Source organism: Corvus cornix, chromosome 3 (genome assembly GCF_000738735.6).
Source record: "Corvus cornix cornix isolate S_Up_H32 chromosome 3, ASM73873v5, whole genome shotgun sequence".
NCBI classification, from domain to species: Eukaryota; Metazoa; Chordata; class Aves; order Passeriformes; family Corvidae; genus Corvus; species Corvus cornix.
Genome location: NC_047056.1, coordinates 15,586,697 through 15,600,528, shown reverse-complemented (window position 1 = coordinate 15,600,528; position 13,832 = coordinate 15,586,697). Strand labels below are relative to the sequence as shown.

General features: G+C 41.3%; 1 protein-coding gene across 6 annotated transcripts in view; it reads left to right on the top strand.

The window, feature by feature from the left end:
• Positions 1-12,740, top strand: part of FSHR (follicle stimulating hormone receptor) — an 85,303-nt gene extending 72,563 nt beyond the window's left edge. For 5 of the 6 annotated variants that reach the window (XM_019282468.3, XM_019282466.3, XM_019282465.3 and 2 more), the window contains 2 exons: positions 2,634-2,819; positions 8,647-12,740. In XM_019282468.3, coding sequence (XP_019138013.2) covers positions 2,634-2,819; positions 8,647-9,874 — 1,414 coding nt within the window. In that variant the 3' untranslated portion in view covers positions 9,875-12,740. The remainder of the gene's footprint in view (positions 1-2,633; positions 2,820-8,646) is intronic. The other variant, XM_019282467.3, reaches the window with a different exon arrangement.
• The last annotated feature ends 1,092 nt before the right edge of the window (positions 12,741-13,832 follow it).

The following is a 13,832-nucleotide window of genomic DNA, read 5'->3' as shown; positions in this document are numbered from 1 at the left end:
GCTGCTCCTGTACTGGCTGCTGTCAAGGCTGATGACTCACAGCCAAGCAATTATAAGAACACGTATTTCACTCACTGATGCTTTCTGGTTTGATTTCCTAATGCCACTTTATAATCTTGTTAATCAGGCTTATTTAATTTATCAACCCTCTAACTAGAGAACACCATCTCAAAGAACCTCTGCACTGAGGTGTGCGTGTGGTAACTCAGTGGAGTAATTTACTAAACCACCTGCACAGTGTCTGTGTTTGCTATTTGGGGGCTTGGTGGTGGTGTATCCATAGCTATCCCTCACAGACATACCAAAAAAACCCACAGGGTTTTAGGCAAAGCACTTTCCCTAACTCACTTCTGTTTATGTGGGATAATGAGCATAAAAAGTTTCTTAAATAAGAAGAAAAAGTTTTTGTGGAAAAAATATTTAATATCTATGAAACTATTTAGAGATGACAAGAGATTCAGTAAACTCTTAGATATTTTTAAGTCTAAGTGCTATTCCTATTCAGATTTGCTTATTTGCACACAGTGTAACACCAATTTGGACTCAGTAATGATTTTTAGCTAACAAGCCAAAGAAAACATTTTCTGTGCTCTTGTTCAGAATTGTGAAGTTACACATTCTCTTAATGATGCCATGAGTGATTCTGTCTGTGGATTTAAGCAGAAACCTGCTGTTTAGTTTTTGACTCATGAGCATATACTCTGGGTGACAGTTTTCATTAGGCAGAGCACTGAGGGCAGTAGTCAGCACATGTGAAAACTGAGGCTGCTCACTGCAACCTAATTACCTCTTCAAGCGTCCAAGGCAGAAATCGATAGCCTAAAATTTCTCATTGGCTGCCGGTTTTAGCTCCTGTAGAAACAGGCCAAGGACCTCGGGACCTCTTCTATGAGGGCTGTGGCTTCTCTCAGCCTGCCCTGCAGAAGTTCATAGCACTTTTTAATACCCCAGTCTGTCTTCCAGTAAAAGTCACAGGGCCCAGGTCGGGGCAGTGGAGTAGAGTTTGTGTCTGATCCTCTGCTGCCACAGTCCCTTGTCCAGTTGTTGAAGGTGGTGCATTCCTTCAGAGCCTGGATGTAAAACCTCAACTGTGGGCACAGCATGGACACAAAGATCATCTTTACCCACCACCAATTTTACAAAATGCTTCATCAGCTGCCTATGAACTTCTTAGGCCTGGCTGGCATTCAAACAGAGCCCTTTCCTGGTATTAATTTTGCTTCCTAGACCAGACAACAGCGGTGCAAATGTGTGTGTGGTCCGCACATACATTTGCACACAACTGTCCAAACTTTATTACATGCTGCTAAAACCTGGTCTCCCCCTCACATGGCACCACTCTCCTGTATTAATATGATAATAGAAACGATTTGTGGATGTTGGGTGATAGAGATCAAATAACATGTCCTGGCATTACACTGTCACAGATGAATTGGAAACTGTACCTTCGGGGGGACATGGAGAAAAGTACAAATATTGTCAGTCCAATTCCTTGATTAGGGAGAAATCTTTTCTTTTCTTGGAGAATAAAGAGCAGAGCAACCTCAACAAACTCTATCATCCTGGATCAGTCTCAGGCTGTGAGAGGAAGGAAGGAGGGCTTAAAGGAGGAAGGGTGCTTTTGTGCAGTTCATCTTTACCTTTGCTCTTCAGAGGAGTGGATCTCAGGCTGTCATGATCTGAGGGACTTGGTTTGTGTTCTAGTGAGGGAAATATGGAGATGTTTTGCCCCAAGTGTTGCAGTCTGGAGCTATGGGGATGGATTCCCAAGTATCTCTTAGCCTGGAGATGGTGCACCCTTGGTCCTTCTTCCCTTTCTTCACTCGCATGGCACAAGTCAAGATTAAGTGTTTGCAGAACATGTTTCCTCTCAAAAGCCCCTCTAATGCCCTCTTTAGTACATTCATGGCTGCTGATTCCATAGCTGCCTCTGATAGCCTGTCCCACAGTAATTGCCTTCCACATAAGTACATCTCTCCTAACCTCCTGCAGTACTGCCCCTTTCTTTGCTTCTGTCTGTGCTATATTTGTTTTCTAAACCTCTGAGAAGGTTTTGTTGGGATTTTTTTTTGTTCCTAACAGCCTGAACAATGCCACCCCTGTCTCTCTTTAATCTGTTTTTCTTCATAATGAGTACAAAACCTGGTATCTCCAACCTGTCCTCACATCCGTACTCACGTGAGCTTCTCTCTTTGTGTTCGTTGCCTTTTCTACAGCAGCCTTCCCATGATGTGATGTTCATAAAGCAAACTTCCATTGTGATTTCATCAGCCTTTTTTTATCCTTTAACAGTATTCTGGGATGATTGTTGCATTTACTGGGTATTTACTAAACCCAGAATCATATGGCAGTAATAGTTTATATGCCTGCTAATTTTTACCCAGAACATTATTGGATTATTTTCTTTTGTTCTCACAGACTAACATCACTTGATTGTTGTTTGCAATGGATATTAGCTCAGTTTGCTGGAGGAACACCCAATTTAGCACTGGATCCTCTTTTCAGTGTGGATTTCCAGCTGATCTGTTTCCAGTCACTACTCTGAGAATGAGTAGGACTGTCTTAAACACATATCCATTGTTGAGCAGAAGTAAATTTGCTTTTTACCAAGATTCTCATATGTTTTCTTAAAGGGATATTTCCAGCACGAAAATCAGTTTCCTGCCAAGTCATGGATTAGAACTCATTAAGAAGCTAAGAGCAAGGTCTACATACAATTTAAAAAAGCTTCCTGATTTAAGCAAATTTAGATCTTTGATTGAGGCAAACTTCACCTATCCTAGCCATTGCTGTGCATTTACAAACTGGAAAAGACAAAAGTAAGTGATTTAATTTGTTTTATTCTTTTTGGTGCTTTTCAGCAGTTGATAGTGAATTAAATAAAATTCCTCAAAAAGTGGATAGCAAAGGTCTCTCCAGTGCAGGTAAGTAAATGGATGGAAATAAACAAATGCAAAATAGATACAGGTTTATGCATGCTACACAGTGCACTGCCCCTCCATTACAGAGAATTATTAAATTTTTGGTAGCATCAGCACTTCCCTAGGCACAGATCTGCCCCCACCTGTCATAAGTCCATCTTTCACTGGGACCAGCCTGGAGCCACACTGAAGACATTAAACAGAAAACGTTTGATAACTTTTTCAGAAAGTAACTGGAAGGAAAGCTGTGTGTGTAGAGAAGCTGGTCAGCATTTATTCATCAATGCAGGAGGCCAACAGGACCACTGAGTGATCCCAAACTCTTCTCCCAGAAGGCCTCATTGATGCTGGAGCACTGTCTGGCCAAACATCACAGAGTTCATATTCACAGCATTTTGGGACATGATTTCTGAGCAGATCCATTTCACACAAATCAACAGAGCAGGGTGGGAGGCTAAGGTGTCTTTTTAGACTCCAAAGGTAATCTTCCATGCTTTTTTAAATTTTCCATTAGCAAGTTGCAGTGAGACTTCAGGTATCAGTGGTTCTCACTGAGTATTTTCACCACAGTCATGCAGTCTTGAAATGTACACATTCAGTACTTAATGAACCTCCTGAATTTGTGCCACTGGAAAACATAAGGAACTGGTACTTACAGAAACCCTTGTTATTGTTTGAAATTATTCCTTTACTGGGTGTCCTGAAAGACTTGGACTTTTCCATGGGAGAAAAAAAAATATGAGTCATTGTTAGACTTCAAGATGTCATCTTCAGAAGTGGCATAAAACTTCAAAGAAAGGTGAAACCATGCAGAGAAAGAATGAACTGTTAGTAGCTTCTATTTCAGTACCCTTAATAGCCATTTATTTTATTTTAACATTCTGTTGTCACCAGACAAGGGAAGATAACTGAGTTTGCTGATAGCTAATAAATATCACTTACACGTGTTTGCAAAACTGTGTAAAGAGTGCAAGTGTGATGGCAGAGATGGCAGTGATAACAGAAGTATCTGACAGAATCCCTCCCCAGTCACCCATTCTTCATCCAAAATGCTAACTTTTCACTAAAACAGTTTATCAGCAGATGTTTTCACACACTTGTGCAGTCTTATGCAGACACAGTGCCTGGTAGCTTCTAAGCAGAAATGGGTCCAGCCCTTCCAGAACTGGTAGCAAAGTGTTATTTCCCAATGAGTCCAGTGAAAGCATGTTTAGTCCCGGATCTGCAAAGGAACACTGACATCATTGTGATTCATATTTTTGAAGGTACTTGGCTTCTGAGCTGCTTGGGCCTAATCAGGACCTAAATCCCAGAACCCACCCCTTAAATTAGGCAACTGGACTTTTCAAAAACAAAGTAAGAGCTGCTATTGAAGGAAAGCTACAGGAGGAAGTAGTCCTGACCCTGTGGTAAGCTCTCAGCATCCAGTCCCCTCACTTGCTTTGAAAAACCTCCATGCCACACACTTGCTCCAGGGAATTGAAGTCCCCAGCACTTGGCAAGAAGCCAAGGAGAACATAGCACAGCCCTTTCCACAGCCTGGGTAAGTGTAAGTTTGCAAAGAAATGCCAACAAAACTGTGCAGAGCTCACATAGCCCCAGTACAGATGTTCCAGGCTGTGGTGGTGGGGCTGCTTCTGGAACACCATGCCATGGTGGGGCTGCTTCTGGAGCAAGTCTGGTCACAACTGTACCACCCTGGTCAACAGAACAAAATTGGACATATTTATCCATGCCTTTAATGTATTTATGTATATAAACCAGATGTATTTTTTACCAAATATTAAGCATATATGCAAAATTATGAGAACCTATTATTTAGACGAACCCTTCCTGTCAGCTGCTTTTCAACATAATTAAAAATTGTCATTTCTTTCATACAGTCTTGTCTCTTGTACTGAATTGGTGGGAAACGGAGATCCTCCCTCCAGATTAAAGAGAGAAAGTGGATGCATGTGTTTGGCTTGAAGACTGAAAGTATTACCATACACTTTTGCAGAGATTAGTCACACATACAGTAGCTACACCCTCTTTCATATCAAAGCCATTTTTGTGACAGCTGGCACAAGCTGCATGTGCACTGAAGGCTGCTCAGGCTGTTTAGAAGTTATTAATAGTTTGCATAGTGCCTGATCACACAATGTGTAATATTCCTTTGGTAAGAGCTGTGCTTGGCTCAGAGCAGCAGGCATTGCTTGTGGTGCTGGGAACCCTGGTGTGACCTGGCTTGTCATGCACCTTCACAGGAGATGGTCATTCTTTGTGGCCATCTGGCTCTCAGAATACTGCCAGGTAGTCCAGGTAGTATAAAAATGATGCCACATCACTCCCAGAAGTGCATTTCTAAGGATCACACCAGCAGCTGGTGTTCACCTGGGAACTCTGTGGGAAGGAATTAAGGCTGGGATGTGTGGCCGCTTTCTGGTTGCCCGTTCATGTTTGATTCCCCCTTTTGAGGCACTTGCAGCACTCAAAGCCCTAGATAAAATAAGTTACCGTAGTGGATCATGCTCAATCACCTCTCCAAAAACCATCTGCAGCAGCGAACAGGTGGTGGTGTGATAAAGGAAAGCTTAAACCTTTTAGAGCAACAGTGCTTTCTAAATTTTGGAGGATGCCACATCGAGCACAGCTCTGCCAGTCTGAGGCACAAAACAGAAAGTTTTGAATGTTTTTCGCATTCCATTAAGGATTGTATGCTAAATATTGACCTGTAGTTTGATCACACTGGACTCTTGTGGTGCTGGCCTAAGAGAAGGTAAGTTGCATTCTTAAGTCTAGTATAGTATGTTGAACTCCCCTCATATTTTTCTGTGACTGGAAAATAATATCCTTGAAGTGTGGAGAGGGCAGAGGCCTGATGTTAAAACCCTCAACTTGACATAGACCATTATGAACTTCAGCAAGATTTTGGCTTTCTTTGACATAAAGATCACCTTCTGCCCAAAAGAATGGCATTGATATGACTCTGTCCTTACACTTGATTGTTATTCTTTGGAGGAGCTGTCACTTGAAATCCTACTTTCTCAAAAAATGTGGCAGCATCAGGAATAGTGTCTGGGCCTTGTCTCACAAGAACATACTATCAGTTGCTCACAACTCACTTAATGGCACTTTTTGGTGAGGATGATTAGTTTGAGATAGGACTTATTACAGAACAGAGGTCACGACTATTTATTCTGCTGAGCATGTTTCTCAGCACACAAGAGCCTGCTGTCATCAGATCCAGACGAGGCGCATAAAATAACAACTTGTACAAAGGTAGTAATTTTTGTTTATTTTTGTCAGAGCACTCTACCAATTTCAATTTTGTTCTCTAAGTTGCCCTTTCTCCAGTTTATTTTTCTAGTTTACTTGAGAAAAATAATGTTAAACAGTAAGAAAATTTTACAAAGAGAGGGAATAATTTAACTGTATTGTGACACCCACAGGCTCAGCAGGAAGCAAGGACCCACACATCCCTTGGCCAATAATGTTTTAACTTGCTGCTCTGAGTGCACTTCAGAGCCCAAAGGGTGAGAAACACGGGGCAAAGATATGGCAAGGAGTCAGTATCAGAGGATGGCTCTTCCTTCCCTTGGGAGTTTCATTTTACCTGCTCCCAATACAGGGAACCAGCAGGACACTCCTCGTTACCCTTCCTTGGAGCAAACAGCTTACTCCTTGGAACCCTGGTTTTATGTGGGACCACTGGCTGTATAATAAGGCAAGAATTAATGAATTGTAACAATCAGAAATATTTAATTGTCCTTACATAGCACTCTTGCCTGGGGATATATTTAGGTTCAGGCAGTGCCTCCATAATTTTGGAAAAAGTTTATTTTTATCTCATGCTGAGAAATTATTGGCTACAAACATTTCCCTCAGTTCATTTTCAAAGAACCACCAATTGCAGTAGCTTTCAGTGCCCCCAAGTGCCTGTTGCACTAAAAAATGAGGGACTTTTTCTCCTTTTATTGCTCCTTGGAAGCCTGTATTCCCTTTCAGCCAGAGAATTGTTGATATATTGATCAATACTCTGGACCCTTCACTCATCCTTATGCGAGTAGAACACAGGAGAGCAAAATGTAATGCCTTGTTATTGCTACTGTGACCTTCATAGTGCATATTTGACCTCACAGAAAATCAGTTTTCTGACTCAGTTGACAGGCAAGATAAAAAATATTGATAATAGTAGAGGATGTTCAGAATCTCATAGGAAATGTCCCTCACCTTCTGGTGCTGGACCTTCATTAGTTTTCCTTTCTTGCAGACCCTTTAAACTCAATTTTCAGGAGATGTAGTGAGTGCAGAAAGTCAAAGGGTAAAATTAGGTTACAAAGAAGAATTCTCCCTTTTAGGCTGCTACCAGTTGGTCAAAATTTTAACTTTGCTTGCCTAGAGAGTTCTTCCCTCAACTGTACTCAGGGTGGAAGATAAGCTGGGCTCCTGTCCTAGAAATGACACGCCTGAATTGCAGTCTGGGTTGCAGCTGATTGTAGGCAGAGCTGAACTTGGGTTCGTTTTACAACGCAGTGTCATCTGTTTTATTCCGTAACTCAGATTAGATCTGCATCCAAAACTGTGGATGCAAGTTTATGGGACAGCCAAACTCTAAGGCAGCCTAGAAGCTGTTGTAGAAACTGACCCTTCTTTTCATGTTTATACTTGATATTTCTTGATATTTACAGTCTTGTTGAAGCTGATCATCTTCCTATCATGTCAGCCAAAATATTTCTTTCTTCTGTAGGTCTATGCATGGAGAAGGGCATAGAGCTGATACTCTACAAAATAAAGCCAAACACAAAATTATCAAAAATACTAGTATTTACCTGTGCTACTAAAATTTCTTAAAATCTTTAAAAAATACTTTCTGACAGAAACAAAAGCAACTACTGTTTCCATTAAAATGTTCATTTTGGTTTGGTTTGGTTTGGTTTGGTTTGGTTTGGTTTGGTGTGGTGTGGTGTGGTGTGGTGTGTGGTTTGGTTTGGTTTGGTTTGGTCTTGCTTCGCTTCACTTGACTTCTAATCCACTTCTTCTGGAAAACAGTTTTTAAGCAAAATGCTGTGTTGTGCCTTGTGTTTCTGTTAGCATCTGTCATTTAAAGATTATCTGGAATCCTGCATGAACTTATTTGTGCTATTTACTTGTGTTACTGGCTAGTCACTAATATGATATGAGGTACTAAAAATGAACAGCACAAAATGGATTTATGTGCCCTGACAGAGTTACAAGACAGTGATGGTCAAAACCTTTAGGAAGAAGGGAGTTTGAGAATAACTTTAAGGGATGGTAGCATTATTGTGGTTATACAGACTCCTTATGAGCACAGCTGACTTCAGTCATTCCTCAAAGCTCAACCTTATATTGGTGTTCATCATCATGCATTTCCCCCATGCACAAATCAGCTTGTCAGTGACAGGCTAGGTGAGAAATTGGCTTCACATCAGGGAGGCTTTTTACAGAGTTTGTTATCCAGGTGAATAACTGCATCATGAGTGTTAGGCAAACATTAGGCTTTCCTTTCCCTTGCAGTTTATGATGTTTCCAAGCCGTTTACATGTCCCTGTAATATTTTATAAATCGGGACCAGCCAGACTATTAATTTCAAGCTCCAGGGTAATCCATATAATCAGCTAACCAGAAAAACTGAGCTGATAATGGAAACTGGATGATTTTGCGTTTGTTGTTTGCCTCATACTGTGTCTGTCAACTTCCAACTCTACTCTTTTTACAATTTCAGGACTGAATTACATCCGATATGTAGCATATCTCAGGTGAAGCAAGACTTTGAGGAGAAGTCTGGCAAGAAACTACAGAGAAGATCTGCAGTTGAAGATTATATTTCCAACTATGGTGCCAGATTTGACCTAGCAGAGAATGAATTTGACTATGGTTTATGCAATGAAGTAATTAACGTAGCCTGCTCACCTAAGCCTGATGCTTTCAACCCATGTGAAGATATCATGGGATACAACATTCTCAGAGTCCTGATATGGTTCATCAGCATTTTGGCTATTACTGGCAACACTGTTGTCCTCATTATTTTAATAAGCAGTCAATCCAAACTCACTGTTCCTCGCTTTCTAATGTGCAACCTTGCCTTTGCAGACCTCTGCATAGGGATCTATCTGCTGTTTATTGCCTCCGTAGACATCCAGACCAAAAGCCAGTACTACAACTACGCCATAGACTGGCAGACTGGGGCAGGATGCAACGCTGCAGGATTTTTCACAGTGTTTGCAAGTGAGCTCTCAGTCTACACGCTGACGGTGATCACCCTGGAGCGCTGGCACACCATCACCTACGCCATGCAGCTGCACCGCAAGGTGCGGTTGCGCCATGCCGTGATTATCATGATTTTTGGCTGGGTGTTTGCTTTCACAGTAGCACTCCTTCCCATATTTGGGGTCAGCAGCTACATGAAGGTCAGCATCTGTCTGCCCATGGATATAGAAACACCGTTTGCCCAGGCTTACGTTATATTTCTCTTAGTGCTGAATGTCGTCACGTTTGTCATTATTTGCGTCTGCTACATCTGCATCTACTTCACTGTGCGAAACCACAGCGTCGTCTCTTCCAGCAGCGACACCAACATCGCCAAGCGCATGGCCATACTGATCTTCACAGACTTCCTCTGCATGGCACCAATATCTTTCTTTGCCATATCAGCCTCACTCAAGGTTCCTCTCATCACAGTGTCGAATTCCAAGATCCTTCTGGTTTTGTTTTACCCCATCAACTCCTGCGCTAACCCTTTTCTCTACGCCATTTTCACGAAGACTTTCCGCAGGGATTTCTTCATTCTCTTGAGCAAGTTTGGTTGCTGTGAAATGCAAGCTCAGATTTACAGAACAGAGATCTCCTCATCTGCTCATACTTTCCATACAAGAAATGGCCATTGCCCTCCTGCATTTAAAAACAATGATGAGGCTATTTATTCATCAGTGCCCCTGAATCACTTGAACTGAAATGCTTGCATAAATTTGTGTCTGAGGCAGTGGGCTAATCACTTGCAAATATGTGAATTTGAATAATGACTTCAGCATAACATGCAAACTTATGTTTTATGAGAAAAAAAAATTATTTCCACTTTTCTATTTTTGTTCAATGAACAACCATCAGAGATGACATATCATCTTCATCAGTTCTTGAAGAACAAAGTGCCAAAGTGTTCATGTAGAACTGTCTCAAGAAATAAATGAGACTATAAGCTGGTATCTCCCACCATGCAGGCAGAGATTCCCTTCATTTCTAGGGAGATGTTAGATGTTTATTGAGAATTAAGTAATGGTTATATGCAGTTGAAAAAATATGTAGGATTAATTTCTTTTCCTGTGAATTGTGTTATAACAATACAGATAATTAGCTTTTTTCATTAATCATATCTCCTGGGGTTACAGGAGACAGAAGGCAAATTTAAGCCCTCCTCCAGCACAGACTTGCTGGGAATGAGAATATCTCATGTTGTTTCCATTTCTGGTGAGTACAGCAGGGAGGCAGGAGGCATCTCCACCTGTGCTGGATCTTTGCTGTTCCACACTGTGTGGACCTGCCTTACTCTGCACAAAAGTGTCACTTTGGGTGGTATTTGTGTTGGTTTAAATTGGCAGGCTCAGAGAAACCTGTTTCATCTGAGTTTGTATCGAGGAGCTGGTTTGGTTTGGGTTTTGTTTTCAAGTAAGAAAGAGCAAGAATGAGGGCAAGAGAAATGCCTCATAGTAAAAAGGGAGCTCTCTAAAGTTGTTTTCACAAAGTTGAATTCACTTGTGTGTCTGGGAGCCTTGGATATGCCAGCATGAGCCAATGGGCTGCTCCACGAGGATATGTGAGGCAGGTTTGCCATACAACAGCATTTGTATACAATACTGTCTGGGCTGCACAAAGGACAATGGATCTAGACATGGCTTTTGAATCCCTGAACAAAAGTTCATGTGAAATTTTTTGTATAATCCTTTTAGGATTTCTCCTCTCCTTTAAAAAAAACACCTTCATGCACACATTATCAAGTGCTGGTCCAGATTGGAAGACCTGAAATAAATAATAAGCTGCATATGTTGAAATAACAACAACAACAACAAGATAAAAAGAAGAAAAAAATTTTAATCAAGATTTCCTGATTTTTACAAGGGGTTTAACGTCCCAATGAATGTGCAGACTTTTTGCATGATTTGAATATCTAATTTTTGCATGGTTCATCATTCCAAGTTGCAACAAAGATTCAGGGATGGGTAGGGTTTTCTCATGCTGATTATGTGTCTGTGTATGGATATGTGGGCATAAAGAAAACACCAGGAGAGCAGTCTGGGCTTCATTCCCATCTCACAAACAACTCACAGTTCTGCCCAATGAGATTATAAAAGCTTGGAGACTTCATGGTTAAATGTGATGTGCTTTGAGTATTTCCTACCTACAACTCATAAAATTCAGTGGCAAATCTTGATGCTTCTATCCATAATTTCCCCTGTCACCAGCTTCACATTTCAGCATCTGAATCTTATGTGAATAACAACAGGAGGTGATTATTCATTCAGTCCTAGCCCAGGAAGGAACTATCAGCTCCCTAGTGCATAAAACAGGGGAGATCAAAGACAGTGTGTTTTGGCGGGGGAAATTTCATTACTCAACACAAGTAACACTCCCTCCAAGATCCAAGAAAAGGAAGAATGAAAGAGAAGAGTGGGAAAGACAGTTAATCTCTGGGAAGATCATCTGACTACTCAGAGGAATCTTTTTTTTTTTCACAAATGATTTATGTCATATACAGTGTGCTGGCATGCAGCCATTAAAACCCATCCCAGTGGAAGTGACTGAAGGATGGTGTTCCAAAATGACAGATAATCTAGTTATATTTTAAAAAGGCTCCTGAATCTATTATTTGGCTAAAAATGAGGGATGTTCATTGGTAAATACTACCCCACTTTTGATGATAAATAGGGAAAATTCTTGCAGTGCATCACGTCACGCTTTTTTGCCTGAGCTCTGTCCATTTACCAAGAATGAGACCTGGCAGCTCAGGAAAGCACAGGCATAGTAATCTAGAAGCCAGTCTAGTAAGTCCTCTCACAGGTACATCAGGCACATGAGCACGATACAGACCATGTACTTCATGCAAACCCATTGCCCAGACATTTGCAGAATCAGGACACAGTTAAATGTGTTTTTCCACTTAACATCCCTGAAAAGAGACCTTGCAGGATCATGTCTTGTAGCTGGAGTCAGACCAGGGCCCAAGGGATTGAGGCACCTAGCCCATGGCTCTTCCTCCAAAGGAGACATGAGTTGATACTTGAGGAGCAAGGATAACGTGCACAGTTGGACACCTTACCTCATCCCTAACAGGAGGACATGTCATCCTGCCCACACATGTTGCTCAGGAGCTCTGATGGCAGCTCCAAAGCTGAGAGACTGTGCAGTTACCAAGTCAAAAATCTCCTTCTTCTATTCCTTAGACGTCCTTGGCCTTAGCTTTGATTTTAATTTCAATAATCTTACAGACTGTGAGGGACATTATGGGACCTGTGTCTTTCCCTGTGTGAGATATTGGTCTTTTTGTATCATTTTTTTAAGCAGTGTTTTTATTTGAAGAAAACAGTATAACAAAGAAAGCCCTCAAGATACATTTTGTTCATGCTTGTAATGTGCAAAAAGCCTGCTGGTGTTTGGTGTGGATTTCCTCAGCTCTGAACAACATGTTTATATTGCAATCTTTAAACTATTTTACATTTCCCTTTCTCAAATCTATTTTAATAAAACCAATATCAGAATAGAGTGCCTTGAGAGCAAGTGTGCAGCCAGAGATACGTTGGCAAAGTGTGCAATAAATGTTGCTGCTTATCTGGAGAGCTCCATTTGTGCGGCGGAGCCCCCACAGTCGGGTCACTGTGACCTCCAGAAGAGAGACTCCACAGAGAAAACCCTCCTGTAGCCTTCTGGAGAGTTAACAAAGCACAGAAAGGTGTGCTTGAAACCTCTTCAACAAATAACACAGAAAGACTGACATACCTTTGTTTTAACAAATCTCTTGTATTAACTCACATTTATCATGAAATAAGATATTAACCATTGACAGAACTCAGACAGGCATATTTTTCCTCTTTAATTCATATGAATGGCTCTTCTTTTGTGATGTATTCTAATTTCTTTTTCCCTCATTTTTATAGCCAGGGCTTATAATTCTCTTTTCCCTTGTGCTCAGACAAATAAGTGTGTGTCTGTGTGTGAACATATGCCCATGTGAGTAGGAGAGACAGGCCACCGGTAACAAGGAAACTGAATCAAAGCCTAGCTCTGATTCACAGGAAAAATCTTGAAGTTGCTCTATCTTGGATAGACTTGCCATTCATTGTGGCCATTCATTGCATTTTAGTCTTCACCAAGCCCCCAAAAATGCTGAGTTAAAGAGTTATGACTGTCTTGGCCCTTATGGTGCAATCACCGGAGTGACACAAAGAGACTGTGCTGGCAGTGAGGACACAAAAAACAACTTCTTGATCTTTTTGATAGAAGCATCATTCCTTCAGGCATGTACCTTGTGGAGAATCCAAACCTGACCTCCCCAAGAAGCATTCATCAGGTGTTGTGATGGGAAATGAGAAATGGGGCCACTTCAGCTTGGCAGACTAAAGGCAGCATCACGAAAATTGCCACCATGGGTAAAGGTAATAGGAGCACCAGAAGCACCTGGTCAAAAGTGCCAATAAAAGCAAAAGCCTGACTCAGTAGAGAAAATGAACCATGGTTCATTTTCTTTACAACTTTGCTCTTGGGGTTGCACAGATATGCCAAGCAGAGTTTGCTCATTAGGAGGCAGGTCTGTGTCTGAGCTTGTTAAGAATGCAAGATGAGATTTGCATTCCATTTAGCAAGCCTTCAAATCATTTGACCACATTTATTTCCTTTAGATTCCCTCCTAATCATTCCACTGAG